The sequence below is a fragment of the Nycticebus coucang genome, chromosome 1 (genome assembly GCF_027406575.1).
Source record: "Nycticebus coucang isolate mNycCou1 chromosome 1, mNycCou1.pri, whole genome shotgun sequence".
In the NCBI taxonomy this organism is placed as follows: domain Eukaryota; kingdom Metazoa; phylum Chordata; class Mammalia; order Primates; family Lorisidae; genus Nycticebus; species Nycticebus coucang.
In genome coordinates this window covers 36,254,628-36,277,258 of record NC_069780.1, presented here as the reverse complement: position 1 = coordinate 36,277,258, position 22,631 = coordinate 36,254,628, and the positions used below count along the sequence as shown (strand labels likewise).

At 35.8% G+C, this 22,631-nt stretch overlaps 1 protein-coding gene across 1 annotated transcript in view; it reads left to right on the top strand.

Moving 5' to 3' along the window:
• The window catches only part of COL25A1 (collagen type XXV alpha 1 chain), a 535,414-nt gene that overhangs the window by 405,286 nt on the left and 107,497 nt on the right, over positions 1-22,631 (top strand). Inside the window, exons 11-12 of the mRNA XM_053564529.1 lie at positions 5,679-5,705; positions 7,908-7,952. Of these exons, the coding sequence (XP_053420504.1) occupies positions 5,679-5,705; positions 7,908-7,952 (72 nt within the window). The remainder of the gene's footprint in view (positions 1-5,678; positions 5,706-7,907; positions 7,953-22,631) is intronic.

Genomic DNA, 22,631 nt, shown 5'->3' with positions numbered 1-22,631 from the left:
GTTAGAGTATACGTGTTATCATTCTTCCCTTTGGAACCAGACTTTAAAAAGTATTTTCTTCGTTTTTCCTTACTTTTATTAAATCATGGAAAAATTCTTAACTCAAAATAGAAATAATTTTAAAAGGCTTAGTCGTTTGGGGTTTTTATCCTTCCCTTCACAGATAGACCACCTCTTTTTTTGTTCTCTCTGTTTTTTATTACAGAAGCTGGTTGTATATTCATGTATCCAGAAATGACCAGCTTTCAGAGCTTCAAATTTTACTGTTAGCCATCAGGGACAGAACAGGAACTGTGTCCGCCCCCTACATCATTTCCTAATAGCAGGCAACCAGAACTTGCCTTAAAACATGTCCCAAGAGGCATCCTAAAGCACATCATTTAGAAAGTTCGCATTCTGTTTAAGTAATTAATACCTCAATCAAATTAGTGCTAACATTGGTAGTGTCAGAAAAAATCAATAATGTTTCTCCTTTCCGTGATCTATCAAGGAAAGTCTTTTTTAAAATTATCATTTGTTTTTTACGAATCAGTAGTATAGCGAATGCATAATAGTCATAAAAATCATCCTTTTCTGAACTGCTTGTCTTAAAGATTAACTTGGGTTGATGATACTATCTATTGTTTACATAATGGCTTTCTGAAGTGCATTAGAGACCGTAGGCCTACATACATATACACAACACTCTCAGTGTTAGTGATAGACATCACGTAATTAAGATTATTTTTGCTTTGCAATTTTAATATAAAAGTAGTAAACTGAATTCCTCCACTCTGGCACTTAGGGGTAATCTAGAAGCTATTAAGATAAGATGGTAATGTTAGAGTAACTCAAGTGAACAAGAGAGAAAAGTCTTGCCATTCCTATCTTGAGCTATTTTTGTCTAAGGGATTAAAAGAAAACTTGTTTTATATATTCATTTGTCCATTTCTGTAATTTTTGTCATACTTAAACAAAGTATGTGCTTACGAGCATCTAAAAGGCCATACAAATACAATCTCTCTTCCTTGTCTGTGTCTCCATCTCCCACCATTCACCTATGACTTTCTTGGTGTTCTTAGAACACACTTAGCATGTGCCCAATTCTTGGCCTTGGCACTTGCTGATCCTTATCTGGAACATTCTTTTTTTTTGCATTTTTTGGCCAGGGCTGGGCTTGAACCTGCCCTCCCCTATATATAGGGCTGTGCCCTACTCCTTGAGCCACAGGCACCACCCATATCTTGAACATTCCTTTCCCTTATATGTGCATGGCTCTACTTAACCTCTTAGTCACCGAGGCTTCCACCAATCCTCCAGTTTAAAGTACTACAGTATCTACTTCTCCCTATCCATATCCCTCTCTTTGCTTTAGCACTTACCACCTGATACAACTTCATATTTTATTTTTTTTACTGTCTCTTTCCATGCACTAGAATAGGAAGTAGCATGCATTTTTGTCTTATTTTGTTCACTGTTACATCCTCAGCATCTAGAACATTGTCTGGCACTCAATGGGCACTCAGAAACTATTATGTGAATGAATACATGAATGAACTCAAAAAGAATTCACTGAGCAATTGCTATGTGCCAGCTATAAGCATGACAAAAGGCATTTAGTGTGAATAAACAAGTAATCAATTACTGTAATTGTTAGTAAGTTATTTGAAAACTTGTGATCATAGAAGTGCTTTGAGGAACAGGAAAGGGGACCTAACTCCCGGGGCAAGAGCACCAAGCTTTGAGTTTTAGAATGGGTATAGGAGAGGAGACCAGCAAAAAGAAAGGTAGCTAGCTGGAGGCACAGAAGCATGATTTATGTGATGAACTGTAACTATACCAAAGCTTGGACTCTTCTCAAAAGTTACATAGCCTTCCAGGAAGTTCATGAAGGCAGCCATGTGCATAAAGGATTGCGAGAGACCAAAAATAGAGTGGCCATTGGGTGGATGTCATGTTAGGGAGGTGGTAAGAAGAAGGTTTAACAAGAGCACAGCAAGGCAGCTGGAGAAGAAGGTAGACCAGAGAGAAATGCTTAAGAACCTGATGGACTGACTCTTAAGTAGGAGTAACATTTACCAACATGGGGACTATCATGGTTCTTTAACTTACTTGCGTGCCATATGCTGAGTATTGGACATCATCTTTAGAAATAGGATCTCACAGGGGTTGGGAAGAACAGGAAAGAAAATCAAGTGTGCTATATCATTTCTTTGTTTATAAATTTTTATCTGAACTTTATCTCGCACAGCTCTCTATAATCTTTTCTGAAAGATCATAAAAACTTCAGCATGATAGTTTATTTGCAGTTTAGTGATGTTAACACCACACTAAAAATTTTTCAGTGACTCATTCGGTTTTTTATTTTTTCAATAAAGTTAGGTTCATTATGCAGAATTCTTTCATGAAAAGTTCATACACTTCATGTAGTGTATTGAAATGCGTGTATTTTAAGGTTCTAATTATAGTAGACATTTCTGGAGTTAAGCTTATGTAAATATAGCTTATTATGTTGAGATTCTATCTGTAACACAGTTTTTAATTTTGAGACATATACAAAGAAATTATTTTGAAAGATGAAAGAAATCAGATTAAATTTCCATCTAAATTGGTTGTATACAAAGTATATGCAAATATAAATGTGCCTGCCAAAAAACATCTTAGAAAGGAGCACTTCATTGATTAATAGAGATGAGACAAAAAGATTATGACTCTGTTTTAGAAAACCATTTGACCCAAAATATTATTAAATCATGTGGATAATATTAATGGAATTATTTCTGAAATTTTGAATCACTAGAACAATTGATTTTATTATAGGAATAATGAGAAGCATTAGTTTAAGTAGTGAATAAAGAATTTATGACATTTTCATCCAAGTCATTATGCAAGCTGTAAATATAAATAAATTTAAGAAACATTAGAAAAATGTTAACAAATAGTTCTATGGTATTTGCCCAGTATTTTATAAATTTGTTTGTACCAGAAACCATCAGACTAATCAAATGTAGACATCTTAAGCAACTTGTAGAAACATACTCTAATTTCAAAATCAACTTTTGAACAAGGAAGCTTAAATTTGTAAATTTAAACTTAATTTCTATAGTGCCACAGGTATATAATGTTTTTATTAGCTAAGGGTGCTTAAAACACATACATGTAAGTAAAATCTTGCTCAGTGAACTAACCAGTATGTGTTACTGTCCTCCTAATAACAGATGACACTCTCTTGGCTCCCTACCATTTTTGCTGCCAGTGAAATCAAAGAAGTATATGTACATTGTTGGTAGCTAAGAATATATTCTTGGCAGCGTACTTATGAATAATGTATAAGACACATATCCATAATTCAGAATTAATGTTAAATCTTAAAACCTTCTTTTATTTTTGGACTTTATCATAAATAGCAGTAATTATGTGAAATTTACTAGGTATAGAATATAAATGTCTTAACACAATAACTAAGAAAATGCCGTGAAGGCTATGTTAACCAGTTTGATGAAAATATTTCAAATTGTATATAGAACCAGCACATTGTACTCCATAATTGCATTAATGTACACAGCTATGATTTAATAAAAAAAAAGAAACACAAACACAAAAAGAAAAGAAATAGCAGTAATTTATTAACAATAAAGAAAAATATATTTATTTTCTTTATAGCCTTGGACTTTCCTTAAATATTGTGTTAAAATAGATAATTAATATAATTATATGGATTCCAGATGATTAGTCTCTCTCAATTTCTGATTTGATGTGATTATGAAACAAAGACCAAATCAGAAAATACTAGATATATTAGTCTAAAAATATTTGATGTAAAATTTGCTCTGGTTTTCATTTGAAATATTTCCTTCCAGGATTATGCACATACATCAATGTAATGAAATATCCAATTTTAGTGAACGATATTCTTCAAGTGACAGTTAGGCTTACAATGGGAAATAACCCTTTGTAAATTGGACATTCACATTCTCAGTCTAAACATTGAATTCTGTGATTTTCTTTATAACATCAATGATTTAAGAAATAAATCCTCCAGAGATGCTTGAGAAAATGGAGTCAGAGGCAGTGATGAAACCAAAGCCTTTTCTTCACTCTCAGATCTCCTATTGCCACAATCGCTAAATGCTGCCCTTACCAGTATTAACATTTACTCACAAACAATTTACCCCAGTGAGGAAATAATTAAACATGTTTATATGCTAACGGAAGGAACTCTCAGAGAAGTGGAGGCTCTGATGCAGATGTAGTGATAATTGATTAAGACAAATCCCTGTGGACAGAGGTAAGGATGGATTCCAGAGTCTACCGGATGAATTTGCCTTGCATTAGAGGAGAGACTCTTCCTCAGATGCAGGAAAAAGATCCAGCAAGAAGGGTTTGGGTTGATGAGAGACATGATGTCAAGGGAATTTATAGTTGATAGTTAGTCTCTCTTGTTTCCACAGAAATGTAAAACAGGGAAAATTTTTTTTTTTTTTTGTAGAGACAGAGTCTCACTTTATGGCCCTCGGTAGAGTGCCGTGGCCTCACCCAGCTCACAGCAACCTCCAACTCCTGGGCTTAAGCGATTCTCTTGCCTCAGTCTCCTGAGTAGCTGGGACTACAGGCGCCCGCCACAACGCCCGGCTATTTTTTGGTTGCAGTTTGGCCGGGGCCGGGTTTGAACCTGCCATCCTCGGTATATGGGGCTGGCACCCTACCGACTGAGCCACAGGCGTCGCCCTAAACAGGGAAAATTTTTAATAGAAGGAGTAGGGTGAATAGGGAGAATGTCTGACCACACAAATACAGCAGATAAAAGCTCATTGAAAAGATGGTTGGTTGAGTAAATCAAATAGGAATATATGAAAGTGGTATTGAGGGATGCACTTGCAATAACCTAAAGCTGATTGTATGAAGAAATTGATAGTCTTCCTGCAGGATTACAAAATGAAATGGGGAATAGGTTCTTCTCCGTGGTTAGAAAACTGCTAAGTCTCAAAACTGCTTCATTTCCATTGTATATAGTCTCCTTTATCTCACTAAATATCATATTCCCCCACTCTGATCCAGCATCATAGTCTGAACTACAGCGAACAGTACCTTTTGTTGCCTTTTCTAGTATATACTAGGTGCCACAGTCGACCTTGGCCTCCCCTAGTTTGTAAACATGTTTTTGTGCAGGTCAATTAACCGTATTTCCTAAGAGGAAGAATAGAACAAAGCATATTTCTTCGTAATGCTATTCAGTGATTTTCTTTGCAAATCCACTTACTGAAGTTTTGCAGAAGCGGCAGTCATATAATGTCTCCATTTGTTGGGAAACTGCATTACATTTTAACTACATTTAGTGACAGTATCTCCAGCTTCCTAAATGAGATAGTTGTGATAGATTTACAGGTATTTGAAGAAATACACATGCTGGACCAGAAAAGATTCTTCCTTTTTTTTTTAAATCAGAATCCTACTGCATAGGATCCTACTCCAATGCTTAATTGTCTTCAAAAGAGAATAAGAGAGAAGAAAAGACCATTTTGTGCTTCCAACTGAAAATTTTCTTATTCCTTCATGTACAAAATAGCGTATTTCAGTACAACAAAGAGCCTTACAGAACAGGACAGTTTTAATTGGTCATCTAAGCTTAAACAGTTACTGCATTATGTTCACTGAACATGTTTTTCTGAAAAACATGTTTCACTGTTTTTCTTTTTTAGGGACCTCTGGGACCTCCAGGACAAAAGGTAGTGTATAAAACACAATATTGTGAAAGTAATTATACTCTGAAGGCCTAATGGCAAGTAGGAGAGGTGAATGGAATTAGCTACTGTGAGCCATGCTGGCATACTTTGTCTGGTTTGTACATTCTGCTTTCTAAAAATACAGTCATATAATGTGTGCTTTAGATTTCTAATTGAGTCCATTACTGAAAATTCAGTAAGTCGACAGCAGAGTCGTTTTTAGTTGTCTGGTGAACTTGCAGGTTATTGAATTTTTAATTCAAATACTGGTAAAAACATTGTGATAACTTGAGCTGACCAGGAACCATGGGGGCCCTGGCCTTCATAAAAAAAAAAAACAAAAAACAAAAAAAAAACATTGTGATAAAACATTGTGTAAAATATGAAGGATCACATGATATTGCAGATTGAATGTATGGTCTTGCTCAAAGACATAATTGGCAAATGGTCACAAAACTGACCAGAGCAGAGGATACACTTGTTGCTTGGTTCACTGCATTCTAGTGGCCACTAGTATCTTTTGCTGAGGTAACCTGAAAAGTGACTTCTCAGATGTCATTTCAATGTTATCCATAGTCACCAGAATTGACCATGCCATTCTGATGGAGAAGATGTAGAATTTCTGAAGTTACACCCACACTACAGCAGTAAACATAACAATAGCAGGAAGATGGCCATTTGCCAACAAAATATTTAATGCCTGCCCCCACCTCCCACCCCTCAAGGCCTGGGGAGGTAGGGAAGGGATCTTTAACCTGCACAAAACTAAAGAAAAAAATTGTATTGTAACAGGTGGAAAAGTGATTATTCTTTATCTTTGAGAGCCATCAAAGATAGAGACTTTTTTATCCCTCAAGCACCAGGCATGTGGCATCTGTTGAAACATAATCCTACAAACCAAGTAAAAGCCTATGAGTTGCGAGACAACTTGTGCACAGGAACACTTAGTCCTTCGCAATAATGTCTCTATTAAGCATGGTGTGAAATTGTAAAGCTATCCTAATCCATATACGACCAGGATAAAATTACTGCTTCAGGCTTCGGGAAGTCCTTTAATGATCCACTCAGTATAATCACTGAATACATGAAGGAACTTGCCATCTCAATTTATTTTGCTTATAATTACTTCTTTTTAGTAAACTAGTTTTTAGAGTAGTTTTAGGTTTATAATTACTGTTTAAAAAAAATACTTTCTCCCATTATTATTAAAGAAATTTAATATCATACATCTACTAAGAAAAATCTGTTTTCTAGTTCTAGACTAAGAATAAGCACATTGTATTTAAAAATGGTTTCTGCAGAGGCTGAATGGGGGTGTAATGGAGGGAAATGACATCACTAGTTGAAAATATTTGCTAATGTTTCTGTATCCAGTTAAATGTCATAGATTTTCTCAGGTAATAATGAGCTCTTATTCTCAGCTCACCCATCTGTGTCCAACCATTCATACTCACTCCAATGTGCATGTACACACGTGTATCCATGCACACTCATGTACTGTAATCTTTTTATACAAAATTTGTATTGTTTCTGGTTGGTGCAAAACATTTGTGACACCTTGGTTAGTCTACTCTAGAAGACATTAAAATCACTCCCGGAAGAGTCCATGGGGAAAATGCTGCAAATACGAGAAATTTGCGTTTACAGCAATAGGACCCTTATTTAATTGTGGAACAAGTAGTTATTTTAATTACCTTTTGTTTTATGGTATTAAACTCATAAAGTGTTTTTGCTACTGCTAGGCTTCTTCCATGTGGAACCAAGCCTGTTTATTCTGAAAAGCACCAGAATAAACAGAGTAGATTCAGAGTAGACTCTACTCTTCTAGAGTAGACTCCCCAAGGTGTCACAAATGTTTTGCACCAACCAGAAACAATACAAATTTTGTATAAAAATGCCATATAGCCTTCTGATAGATATGGATCTCAATTAATGTTATAAATTTCTTTAAAATCATATTATGGGTAAGTGGATGTTCAGAAATAAAGTTAAATTTCACTTCTATAGTTTCTAAGGAAGCTTGAAGAATCTGTCTATATTATTATATATTTGAACACAGTGGATAAGATCTGAAAAACATAACCTGTTAAACATGTTTTAGCAAAGTAAAGTTATGGCTAGCATAGTTAATACAATATCAATTTAGAATTGAAACATTTTGTAATTATATCAGCATTATTTAATCTTATATCTTCGTCTCCTTAGGGTTCTATTGGTGCACCTGGAATTCCAGGGATGAATGGGCAAAAGGTGAGCTCTATAGAATATCATATTTTTTAAATAGAATTTGGTGAACATTAAAATCACAAAATTACTCATGTCTAAGTATATATGCTGTAAAAACACTAATGTACTTTTGAAATACAAGAAAATTATTGTACAAATTATCAGGTTACTTTAATTTTTAAAGATGCATTAAATCAGAAATTATTTGAAAAATTTCTTTGCAAATATTTTGGATGTGTTACTTTTGATAAGTTATGTATGCCAAACAACTATACCTCTCTCATAAATATATACAGGGTAGGAAGAATGCTATGTTTATCATTCATTGTGATAAAATGTTTCTTCTAAAACTAATATGTATTATTTCCTTGTTTAACAAAAGTTATTCTCACAGAGAGAACCCATTAAAACCTTCTGAGTCCAGAAGAAAGCTCTTTTTGCTATTCAGAAAAATTAGGAGTTAAATAGACTTGCCAAAGTCTGGTACTACACTTCGATTGTACTGTTCATAATGAAGGGCGTACCCAAAGAAAAACGAATCATCATATAAAAAACATACCAGCACTATTCACAATCGCAAAGTCGTGGGTCCATTTACTCCTGCAGCATAGGACTGGCTGGACAAAGTATCTGACATCATCCCACAGATGCATCTGCAGTCTGTGCTCCCAACATCCCTGCCTGGCTGTTCCATCTGGAACCTCTGTGAAGCTCAGGAAAGCATTGTGGCAGAGAGCAAAGCCCTTCACTGGGCCAGTTTACCAAGAGCCAGGCAGCTACACGAGGGACTTCCCTGTCTCCCTCAGAGCTCTGGCCTATGACTTGCTATCTTGTTTTCCCACAGTATTCTAAATCCACGTGCTCTGAATCAAATTCTGAAATCTTAAGTAGCCCAACCCTTGCAAACAGAATAAATCTCCTTTTGACTTTTTCCAACTTGTCCATCTTCTCTTCTCTGTTGATAAAACATAACCACAGTTTTAAGCCTGGTAAGTGGTTAAAAGCCTAAGTCTGCCACATCAAGGCTGTATGAATTTTGCCAAAGCCCTTGGAATTCATGGCCTCAGTTTCCTCATCTGTACAAGGGAGACAATAGCAACTTCTGCCTGATAGAGTCAGTGTGAAGGTTAAATGAATAACTAGAGGTAAAGCCCTTCCAACAGTGTTAGATATCATTATTAAACTTTTCTTGTGCTTCATCTTAGTGAAATTCTAGAAATTTGGTTAATCTTTGCTGTGCAAGAGCTCTCTGTCCCAGAATTACTCAGTTTCCACGTGAGATCAGTGTTCTCAACAAAGGCTCGTGGTGTCATGGAGTCCACGTGTCACACACTGCACTCTCCCCAGGAGTCCCCACCCACACTGCTGCTGCGTCTTCCACTCACTACAATGCATATCTGCGTGTTTCACAAATCCTAGTAAAGACAGATTAGCTCTCTATTTACTGCAGGTGATGGGAGAAACAAGGAAACATAAGCCTAAATTTGAAAGTGTATTCATTCTAACATGGATTTGAAAATTATATAACTTGAGATAATATTTAGAAAAACCAAACAAATCTAGCATAAATGTTATTTGTAACACCAGTGAACAATAAACTTATATGCCTAAGGTTAATGTTTTTCTTTTTCTTCTTTGTTTCTTTTCAATTTTCAACTTTGAGACAATCAGGAAAATTTATAGAAACCTTTAACCTGAAACAAAACAGCTTCAAAACCATCACATATCCTCTTCTGAAGACTGCATATTTTTTATTTTTTGCAAAGGAAATATGCAATTTCCTTAGCGAGAGAAAGGAATGTGACATTTTCTTGTCCTAGTCACCAACTTTAAATTATATTTCAAGGAAATAGACAGTCAATATTTGCAGTTTTATGTCGTGTTATACATCGTTGGGGCATTTTTAAAGTGTTTTCTGTAAAACCTAGGGAAGCTAAATGATTTCACACTTTTATAAAGGTTTCAACAAAATGTTGTTTAAATTCATTTTTTCTACTCCAGAGAACTGAACCTAAAACTTTGTGTATGCAACTTCTGTTAATCTTGGTCATTATTTAACATTTGTAGTATTTGCTGTATCATTATTAGGGAAACAAAGTACAAAAAGCATTAGTCTCTTTCACTGAGACAGCAGGTCATTTAGACAGTAAAGACAACATTGAAATAGAGTAATAATTTTATACTTAAAGCATATGAAATGAGTCTTGAATTCTAGAATTTGTTTTTCTAAGAAGAGAGTTTACAATGACACAATGTACTTTAAAAAACACTACAATATTCTAAAACTGGATGAGAAAACATTTTCTTCCACATTACAATTTCACTTTTTCCAAAGAAGTATTTTTGATACTTAAAAGATAGTTTTCAGATGGTGATTAAGGGAGTATAAAATTTCTCAGTCATCAGAATGATGGCAAGTAACAACTAGGAAGTAAAAAGTTCTTGGCCAGGCACAGTGGCTCACTCCTATAATCCTAGCACTCTGGGAGGCTGAGGTGGGAGGACTGCTTGAGCTCACAAGTTTGAGACCAGTCTGAGCAAATAGCAGACTCCATCTCTACTAAAAATAGAAAAATTAGCCAGGTATCATGGCAATGCTTATAGTCAGGAGACTGAGGCAGGAGGATCGTTTGAACCCAGGAATTTGAGATTGGGTGCTGTGAGCTAGGCTGGTACTGCAAGAGAGTGAGACTCTGTCTCAGAGGAAAAAAAAAAGTGCTTTCTCTTGTGTTTGAAAAAAGAAAGAAAGGCACACTATTTTAAGAGAAAGCTCTGTTTTCCACCAGTACTTTTTCCATCCATTCAGAATGATGAAATGGTGATCAGCTTTAGCCCAGTAAACTTGCAGTGACTTTTCTTTTTACACTTCCTATCCTTTACATTTTGATCACTTTGATTCCTAGTATGAATATTTTTATTTTTATGATGTTCTTCCAGTTCTTCTGATAGTATTAGGAGAAAAGACTTACATAAGCAGTGATAATGCATTAAACTCCAACCTCACTCCTTCTTGTGTCACAGCCTACAAAGGGCTAAACATCCTTCTATGAAAAGGAGGAGGCAGGAGGCAGAGGAGAGGGAACCCTCCATGTCCTCACTTGGGCAAGTTTCTTAGTATAAAAAGACTCTGCTGCATTAACTACACAATGTATCTAAAGAGAGCATTATATAATAAACGCTCAATAAATGTTGCCAAGTATCTGTAGTAGTATAATAATATTATGCTTTAAGACTTTCATCAAAGGAGCCCTAGGCTTAAGCGCAACCAGGGAACAGAAGCCACCTGAATTCCTTAGAAAGAGAAAGTGAATATGAAAAATTAACTCAGGAAGGTAGAATATTTCTCTGTCCCCTGGGTCTCCCTTCTACCCCTTCAACCAATACAGATTGAGTAGCTGAGATGTCAGCACTACAGATAGGGGAAAGAGAAAGACAGGTCTCATATTATTTCCAAAGGCCCGCCACCAGTGGAGTAGTGAAGGAGCATTGTTCTAACCTCTGAGTTCTTTGTTCTTTCATTTCCCGTGTAATCTTTGAAGGGTCCCCTTTTTTCTTCTGGGCTCAAGAGGGCTTCATTTTTAAAATGAGAGAAAGGGCTTTACCGATTTATCTCTAAGTTTCTTAGAGTTACTGAGTCCACAAAAAGTCACTCATGTCTTGTTTCTAGTTCAACCAGTTTTTAGCATCCTTGTTCCCCATTCTGGAAGCTGTTGTTTTCAGAATCTGGACTTGCTTTCACCACCCAAAGCAGTTGGGGCAGGTTTAATGCAAAATCTTACCTTAAAATAGGAAATGTTACATCTTCTTCTCTAATTATATTGGAAACAAACATAATTTTTGTGACTCTCATGAATTGAATTTGTTGATTGCAAGGTATTTGTGCTCCATGATTCATTCCTCCTGCTATACACGCAGACACACACCCACACCCACACACACATACAGGTGCGCACTTATATTGAGATGTACATTTATATATTTGTCACTCTAGTGAAGTGCAGGCTATTTAAAACAATTTTGTTATAGAACTATTTTAACTAAAGAATTCTTTAGCAAAATTGCTCCCTACAATTTTTGTGTGTTTATATGTAAGTTCTTTAAATATCTGGATTCTTAGTAAATTCTATTACAACCTGTGTATATTTTTATGTTTCTTGGCATCTATAAGATGAAAGCATTTATTTGAGCAATAATTAGGGCTCAACACTGCACAGATGCCACTAAAGGATAGAGCTGGGGATGTAGAGTGCATAAGAGTAATTTAGGCAGCTCTTAGTCCGCATCCTTGTCTCTTTATAACTGTAAAAATAATGTTAAAGATTTTCAAGATTAAAACAAATGATTTTGTCTATGCAAGCTCAATTTTTCTAAACAAGAGACCTGGGGTTTCTTTCCAAAGCAAAAGATAAATATCGGATGATCTTGTTTCATGTATTTTTCAAGTGCTTTTTAGAATTTATTACTATTTTTAAACTTCAAAATATAACATAAAATAAAAAATTAATATTAATGTGTCACCTATGAATCTATCCTAGATAGCTATGTGATTCTTAAGTAACGTTAAATTTTAATTAGCTTATAGTTAGGACATTTGGAATTCCTTTTCATCTCTTACCCGTGGGCCTCACAGTTATTCACTGACATTCATCTTCACAGCATACTTCTAATGGCATTTTTATTGTAAATATATTTAGAGAAAAGATAAATTGAAGCACTCAGACTTCCAAAAGTCACGCCATTGATTTAAGTCTATACCGTGGGCTTATACAATGCACCTAATATTTTTTATGCCTGATTTACTTACTATAATTACTAAACACACAGGGTTTGAGTATTTTTGCCTGTGTGTGTGTTTACTTGCTTGTTTTGTTTATTTGCTCCCTTGACTCTATCATTTAAAACAATCTAAATAAAATTCTTAGAAGATTTCAATGCATTATAGTTATGTTTATTTTCTAGTTAATTAGCTTAAAATTTTCCAGTGATCTATTATCCAATATATTTATGATTTTCTGATGTTCGACTTTAAATAAAGATATTGAGAGTAAATGAAGTGACTGATTTCTGATTCTAGATTAGTTAGTACAGGATGTCCCAATAGTCATCCACAAAGTTGCCATGCATGAGGAAACTAGGAAATTATAGCTAAAAGTGCCTTTATTTATAAAATATTCATTCTAAATTTTTTTAAAGAAGTGGCCAGCACATAGAGAATATTTTGTAAATTTTTGGAATAAATAAATGTACATTTACTGATAATTTCCTGTTTTCCCCATGTTTTGGGGACTGTATGGGCAACTTTCAGGATACCCTATATAATAGTTCAGAGAAAGTATCTTGCAAAATTCAATCCTTTTGTGGGTTAAAGGTAGGAATTAAGTCATATTTATTGATTTTTCTGTCTTTTAATGTTAGTAATTGTGTAAATTAGAATTCTAAAAATACATGACCTTTTTTGTCTACTTAATAAGAGGATGAGTCCTTTCGTATTAAAGAACCAGTATCATTTTCCTATGATAGCATACTTCACAAAGTCAAATCACTTCATCTCTGGGTATGATTCGTATGTTCTTGGGCATTTTTATATACAAGATTGCTCTAAAAGCGAGTTTCCACTCAATTTTGTTTATTAAGTAAATCAGAATATATTTCTTTTCTTTACGTAATTAAATTCCTTTGGAAGAGAATAAAAAGTCAAAGAGGTTTTGTAATACTGGCTTGAAATGAAACAATTACAGCAAGATATTTAAAACAACAAGAACAACATTTTACCCTCTGACTTTATTTAGGCATGCTGCTATAAAATTGAATACTAGTTACCATTCAAATAAATGAAAGTATTGGGAGAAGGGAGAATAAAAAGTTGAGGGATTGGTGGAAGAAAGGAGTGGGGAAGGAAGTGAAGCTTCTCTCAGCCTGTTGCAAAACAAAGGAACAACCAAGTAAATGTGTATGATGAATTCTGACACTGTGAAGTCCACTTATTTTCTATTTTAATTTAAAAGACACTGTAGTTTATAGAAGAAATCACAAAAACTACAGAGTCATTAGATCTGATTACACTGTATGCACATTTTATGAAAGTTTTTTTTTTTATTGTTTCAAGTTAATTTGAGGGTACAAAGAGTTAGGTTACAATGTTTGCATTTGTTAGGTAGAGTCCCTCCTATAATTATGTCTTGCTCCTAAGAGGTGTGCCATACATTGTATCCATTAAATGAAAGCACACCCATCCCCTTCCCTCCTCCTCTCTTCCTGCTCCCTCACTCCCCTGCCCACCTTGAACTGATTTGAGTTTTCTCTTATGTGGGCATAGATTAGATTGTCTGTTGGCTTCATATTAGTATTGAGTACATTGGATTCTTGTTCCTTCATTCATGTGATACTTTGGTAAGAAGAATGTCTTTCAGTTCCATCCAGGTTAATACAAAAGATGTAAAGTCTCCATCTTTTTTTTTATGGCTGAATAGTGTATAATTTGGAAAAGTGTTTTTTTTTTTTAAATTCCCTTAAATGTGTTCATTGATTCACTTATTGATTTATTCATTCATTCAAGTATTTATTATTCAGCCCTTATTAAGTGTCACTTATTGATTTATTCATTCATTCAAGTATTTATTATTCAGCCCTTATTAAGTGTCAGGCACCAAATGAACACTGAGGTTAAACCTGTCTCTGCTGTCATGGAATTTCCAGGCTAATGAAAGCAAGAGAGACATTAAATGAACACCACACTACAAATCAGTTAAATTACAGTGCTGCTAAGTATTAAGCGAGAGCACAGGGCAGCCCAAAGGTCAAGAAGCTCTTCCCTGAGTGTGAAGGGTCAAGAAACTTTTCCCTGGTTGGGTGACTTTAGATGAGACTTACAGAATGAGCAGGAACTGGCCAGAGGAAGAGAAACTGTCACCATGTTGCAGTATTTAAAGTGTAGGTAACCTGGATCGTAGAAATATCTTTCTAAAACACCATTATTATTAACCACTGTGGAGTTTTTGTGTTCATCGCAGACAACTTTCTGACCACTAAAATATTAAATCAATATAAGCCAGAAAGCCTGTGCTTGTATCATTAGATCGTAGCCATAAATAATACTCTTGATTTTGAAATTTGTATTCAAATAAGGCTGCAATGAAATAACTTATTGTTACAGTGTAACAGGTTGACATCTGCCCAATTCCATTCATTTGATACCAGACCACATTGCCAGAGGGCTGATAACAATTATCCAAGTTCAAAACAACATTGCTAGGATTAATTCATGAGAAAGTGAATTTCTTTCAAAATCCTCTTCTCTACGCAGTGCAGAGAATATAAGCAATATATAATAATTACTAAGATTTATTCAGTGTTCACTATCCTAAGTATTATTACATGCATATTAGCTCACGCAGTCCTCACAGAAATCCAATGAGGTGGGGACTCTGATTACCTTTATTTTATTAATGAGGAAATAAAAGCAAAGCAAAGATAACTATTTTGCATAACATCACCCAGGTGGCTTTAGAGCTTGGCAGTCTGTTTCCACTGCATAATAGTGGTTAGGAGTATAGATTTTAATTCAGAAAATCCCAGCCTTGCTTCTCAGTATTTTTATGACTTTGAACAAACTACTCACCTTCTCTCAGCCTTAGTTCTTCACTTGTCAAAGAAGAGATTATAAAATTTACCTTAAAGTTTAATCAGAAAAAAATAAAGGAAATAATAAATGTCTATTAGAAAATATTGTTAAATAAGAATAGGCTATTTTCCTCTCTGAATTGGAGGCACTAATTACCTCCATGATTCAGAAACCTCCTATTGTCCAAGTGAAGATGAATAAGAAGTATTATCTCATTCGACTCTTCTCTGACCTTTAGCATTTTTCCAGTTGGACAAAACCATTTATAATTTCCATTGATAATTAAGTACTTTTGCTTTCCAAGAGATAAAGAATAATTTATCATTCAAACTATGCATAGATTGGTATTTGAGAACTATAGGAAAGAAAAAATTAACTGGTTTTTAAACTTAAAAAAGGACAGATTTTCAAGGGCTCATTATGCTGCAAGTCATAGAAACTGAATAGAACCAGTTGAAAAAATAAAGAGTTTCTTCAAGTAATGCAAATGTGAAAGTCCAGCACTAGTTCAGGCTTCAGCTTTGCTTTGCTCTGGCAGCTAAACCTCCTCATTAAGAGCCCAGTTTCCTTCAGCTCTTCATCCTTCTTCCATGTTGCTACCTTTGGCCTCGTTGTGCCCTCCTCTTGATCATGAGGTTGCTGCCAATCACTCATGGAACTTTATTCTCTCGTATCCACATCCAAAGAGTGAAAGGATTTCTTAAACATCTAACAATGTTTCTGAGCTCCTTTGTGACTGGAGACCGTTAGATCACAGGTCTTCCCTCGTTCCCTTGCTTGGGGAATGTCAGACACTGATTAGCTAGAAATTTCTTTCCTAGTGGTCCTAATCCATTGGAAAGCTGCCATCGACACTAATTGTCTCATTTAGAAGAGATTCTTGCAACACTAGACGGCTGAGCAACTGCATTGTAACTGACTTTCCCAGTTCTAAGAATCTCACTTCATACAATCCCCTTCAACCATTTTGATATTTTGTCTTCCTAAACCATATGCTTTTGTTCTTAATCTTCCCCCCCCCCACATGAGAGTGTGCCAGGAGGACGATTTTTTTTTTAATTCAGAAAAGAGACCCTTCTATCTGTTTTTTGCTCACATTTGCACTTTTTATAAGTCATTTAAAAAGGAAATACTGAGGTGTTCTTCCCTTGGGTGCAGACAAGCAGTGCTCCTCTTCTGAGCCTCCTGTTTGTCTCCAGATGCTTAATCTGGTGATGTTGCTCTTTCCATGGGGTCAGGAGTCCACAGGGACAAAGAGACTCTCCTACTCAGAGCCCAGTCTCCCCACTTCTAGATCATGTCCCAGGTGCCAGGAGCCAAGAAGTCCTGCCTCAACGATCCTGAGTCTGCTTGCAGTGCCGGGATTGGCCTCCTCCCAAGGTCTGTATGCCCAACTGTGACCCACACTGTGGACCTGCATGTTCCTAGAGCCGTGGGTGGCCACAGTGTGTGTTGGTGAGGAGCCGTGTCAGGCCCTGCAACTTTCAAGCCTCTTCCTGGAGAGGACCAGGGCTGGAGAGGGAGAGGGGATGAGAAGAGAGGGGAGGAAGTTAGCAAGGGCCTGGGAGTGTGATCCAAGTGTTCTCTTACCCAGACATCAAGGCAAATAACCCCTCTCATTTATGTAAAATTCCTCCAAATAAAGCTATTTTCTGTAATCCCCCCCACAAAAAAAATCTGGCTGTCCCTCTACATATCCATTTCTTTGTTCAAATTGTGTTGTATATATGTCTGTCTACATTAACAGTATAGAAATCTAAAATAGAAAAGTGTTAACCAGTAGGCTTATTTCTGAAATAGCTCCTACTGTAATATTGTTGATATAATTCTCATGTTTCCTTATTTTATACTTTTAGACATTTGTAAATTTTAAAAAAGCATAATGAAGATTTGGTCACTAGATTCAATTTAGTTACTACTTGAATCAGTCTAAGGTCCATTTCAGCAAATAACCTGAAATATCATATTTGTATGTTAAGTTCTTGGCTGATATCCAGTCTACTTTTCTACTGATTAGTATTCACATTACCAATGTGTACAAAAAGATTCAAATTTTAGGGAAGGAGTTTGCTGATTAGGTGAACATGACAAAACTCGCCAAACAGAATACAAGTTCTTTGATGTGTACCAAAACCTAATTACACAGACTAAGGGTTTTCTGTTTTGCCTTCACCATGTCACAAATCCTCCTCTGCCTCCAGGAAAGAAAAATAAAAGGAGCAAGCAGGAGCTAAAAACTGTTCTACTGTTCCACACCAAGAGAGGCTGAATTCTCAGGATGGTGTAGGAAGGAGGGTCGAAGGAGGTGGGTGGGATGGCAGGGAGGGGAGAGGAGAAGCCACCGAGATGCAACTAACTGACTTAGCTCTGTGCAGTGATATCTTCCTGAGAGCACCAAATAGCCAATCCTGAATTTGTAAAATGCTTGGAGAGAGTGGTTCTTGAGATAAATGGTGAAGAACTCACCCATCTGAATGAGTCTAGGGGAAAGCGGAGACCATGTGTGTGGATGCAAGAGAGGGAGGCTGGGAAAGCAGGTCCTGGATTTCCATAGCCTGTGGTGTCAGGACTTGAGCCAAATTTAATCAGATCTCTAAAGAATAAAGAACCATCAGGTAATACTTTTAGTCCAATAACAACAAATAATATTAATGAATCTTCCTCTTTTAGAGCTGAGTAACATCAAACATCCAATTCAGCGTGTGCACTTTACGAAAGCTGTCACAAGACCAGAAGTCAAAATGATGGGATTCGAATGGGTGTTTCCTAAAGTACTTTACTATTTAATACTAAAATTAAACATAAGTGAAATGTGACAAAACTGAATTAATTTTTCAGATACAAGCTGCTCAAGTAGAAGAAACACAAGAATAGGATTCAGCCGACCTGGGTTCCAATCTCCCCTTTGCAGCTTTTTGTTTCTGGAGAAGTTACTTCCCCTCTCTGAATGTGTTTCTTCCTTTAATAAGAATGACTGGCTTGCTTCTTTTCAACTAAAATTTTTCACTCTTTTGTGATTGCTTCTGCTTAGGGAAAAACAGATGTTAGAGTGAGGTAAATGATGATACTTCTTTAAATTCTGAAAGAGTCTTTGGGGAACTCTACATGACATGATAATTTGTAGAACCAGCATCACTCCAGCTACTTCTCACCCTTTGCCTGAAGTACATGAAATGAGGGAAGGAGCCAATGGAAGTGGGGAGGGAACAAGTGTGTGGTAGGTTGTTAAAGGCCCAGTCTTTGTATTCACAGCCCAAATTGTTGTAAGAGAATGTTGGGAGAGGGTTGGATGGCAAGCTCAGTTAGTTGATCCCCAAAGTCAGCCTCTCATGCCTGGCCAACTGTGGTGACACCAGTCAACACACAGGCCTTGCTCTCACTGACCCTCTGGCAGCCACTCTGACTGGAACCAGAGCCTTCTCCTGCTTCTGCTGAGTCCACACACACTACGCCGACTTGGCAGAGTTCTGTGGTAGAACTTAGCTCCCTACATGTTAGCATCTCCATCCTACAGTCTTGCTGTTTGTTGACCTGCTTTGATACTGATAGCATTCCTTCCCTACTTTTAAAGGCTTTTGGTTCATCATGTCTTCTAATAATTAAAGAACTTTAGAGTTGAAACCAATGATTAAGAGAAATAAGATGCAAGCCTCAAATAGAAGTCACATATGTAATTTTCTGTTAGCCACATTGAAAAAAAGTAAAAGGAAGCAAATATTAATTTTAGTAATATAGCTTATTTAACTCAATATATGGTCAAAATTATCATTCAAACATCATGTGAATTAATATTGCTAGATTAATATCCACATTATTATTATTTTTTTGAGACAGAGTCTCAAGCTGTCACCCTGGGTAGAGTGCAGCTCACAGCAACCTCAAACTCTTGGGCTTAAGCGATTCTCTTTCCTCAGGCTCCTGATAGCTGGGACTACAGGCGCCCACCACAACATCCAGCTATTTTTCTGTTGCAATTGTCATTGTTATTTAGCTGGCTTAGGCCAGATTCGAACCCATCAGCCTCAGTGTATGTGGTTGGCACCCTACCTACTGAGCTACAGGTGCCACCAATATCCACATTACTAATGAGATACTTTACAGGGTTTTTTTCCTATAAAATCTTCAAAATTGTGTCATATATTCACATCACACCTCAGGACTAGCCACATTTCCACTGCTCCATAATCTGTGGTGGCTCTTGGTGCCATATTGGACAACACAGGTGTAAACTTTGCTCATCTTTGAGGTCTATCCCACAGCTTATCCCATCCCCATCCCTGGAATGGAAAACTATTGTGGTTGAAGTGTGATGAACAATATGACTGCTAAATGACCTATTTCCCTTTCGCATTCAAATTTGTTTAAAACACTATATTCTTTTCTATCATTCTATTCTTTCAAGTTGCCCTTGAATAGCAGTACCTGATATAATTGTAAAAGCCTTGGGTCGTGTTTTGCATTAGAGTTCTAAAGAGCATTTGGTTTAAAAAATATGAAAGCAACAAGCCATCTTTCTTGCAGGTCAGCCCAACTTATTTTCATCTTAAATATGGAAATAGTCATTTGGGAATTTTCATACTGGGAATAAATAGCCTTAAAATTTGAAGTATAGTAGAGAAAACCCATAAATCTACCTGTAGTTAAGATGTTAGCTGCTGTTTTTCTTTATTACATCTAAAAATGTCCTCAGTGTTTGTAAGTATGAAATGCATTCAGAAATAAATGGATATGTTGTCTAGCAAACATGAAACTAGCTCCCCCCCACACACAACCTAATTCCCATTTTCTTGCCTGTACCTTTCTGATATATTTTTCTGTCCATGCACATTTTCACTATTATAGTGTAGTAGCATATGCTTGTGACTTTAGTTGAAGTGGCTTAAATTTTTGTCCTCATATATTAGAACATATTAATACACAATATGACTTATGGTTCATTGCACTTAAGACTTCTCTTTGATTTCAATTCATCAAGCCTCTTCATGAAGTGCAAGAAAACTTTGCTAAAAAAGTTTCTTAAACTCAGTTAAATGCCCCCTAGAGTTATTATGTATACATATTTTTCCCCAACTCAGAAATAAACTTTTGGGATGCAGGCACCTGTCATGTCTATTTCATCTTTATATCTCCCAAACGCTCAGCCCAGAATAAACATACAGGAAAGTTTCACTGCTAGCTGAGTGAATCAGAGTCTCACCGTTTCCCATAGCTTGGCTTTGGTGCTCAGTCATACATCAGTTCATCTTTAACATTCCTTTTATACAATGTGGACTAAGTTTGGATAATGTCAAAATGTTCCATATCCTTCTACTTTAACTTTGAACATAATGTTTTTGATATAAATTATTAGAAAAGTAAAATTCTGTGTGTCACTGTTTCTTCTTCTTTTCATTCTTCCTGATTCATTTAGGAAACAGCTTTATTCACTTTGTAGCTTTAAAATTTTGAGCAGCACCTATGGCTCAAAGGAGTAGGGCACCGGCCCCATATACCGGAGGTGGCAGGTTCAAACCCAGCCCCAGCCGAAAACTGCAAAAGAAAAAATAAATTTGTGACTACCTATTTAAATTACAAACACATGAGAAAATACTTTATCTTACAAGCAAAGAAGAAATTTGAAATTGAACAGTACGGTCTCATCTGTGCCTGCTAAAACAGGCCAAAAATAATTAAATTGTGATATGCAGTACTGATAGAGTTGTACACATTTGTGAAAAAGTAGCACAGACTGGATGCCTGTGAAAGCAAATGAAACTCAGAACCCCTTTAAAAAGCAATTTAGAAATGTGCAATTCATGCCACAGAAATGTTTCCTTTGACTAATAAAACAAATTCAGGGAATTTATCATAATTGAGTCATTTGACAGAAAAATATGAGTATGTTTACAGAAGTCTATATTTAATGTATCTGTAATAGCAAAAATTAGAAACAGCCTGAGTATTCAACAGTGTGGAGCTGATTAAAGAATGATCATACCTGACTTTGATAGATGATAAACTATTCACAAGATAATCATGAATACATTCTGAAAACAAATGTGTGGTATAAAGATAATAAAAAATCAGAATATCAGACTAGGCAATATGCTTTCAATGGCTAGAAAATATGTTAAGCATAAGTAAAAAAGACTCAAAGGAGACAGGATAAAATGAAAACAATTATTATAGAATGATGGGATTATGGGTGCAATTTTTTGGTTGCCTTTCATCTTAAAGATATGTAGTAAAGTCAAAGAAAAAAGAGATCAAGTTTTAGTCCCTCAATGTTCATATATTAAGAAGAATGTTATGCAGATACCTAAACAACGTTTTTCTTCCTTGCTTCAAAATCTCAGCATGAATTTTGTCCAGTTCCAGGGACTTAGCCATTTTTTTTTTAAATAACTCTGGCTACCATGGTTGTTCTTTGAAAGTCTAAACAAAGTTTGCATTGTTCCCTGGCAACATCTCTTATTTGTGTTAAACCATGAGTTATGATAGTAATGCATCCTGTTGTAGATTCTTTGAAGTAAAAAGACTTGATAGCTCTTTTTCTGGTTGCATAGTAAATGAAAGTCCTCTCTCAGGGGTATTCTATTTCCAAGTTCTTATCCTCCGTTATGTACAAATGGCATATTTTCCCGGAATCACCACTATTATTCTTTTTTTTTTTTATTAAATCATAGCTGTGTACATTAATGCAATCATGGGGCACCATACACTGGTTTTATAGACCATTTGACATATTTTCATCACACTGGTTAACATAGTCTTCCTGGCATTTTCTTAGTTATTGTGTTAAGACATTTATAGTTTACATTCAGTAAGTTTCACATGTGCCCTTGTAAGATGCACTATAGGTGTGGTCCCACCAATTACCCTCCCTCCAACCATCACCACTATTATTCTAAGTCAACATTTTTGTCATTTTACCAAGGAAAGTGAAAGAGTTACAATTATAGTATGACTCTATATAGGAAGCAGTCTTTCTCCCAGGTTAAGACTTTAGCAATTATAATAATCCAGTATAACAGTAAAAACATTTTGCTCTTCTAAAAAGATACCACAAGCTTCACACTGCTTAGTTTCTCTGGTAGTCATAC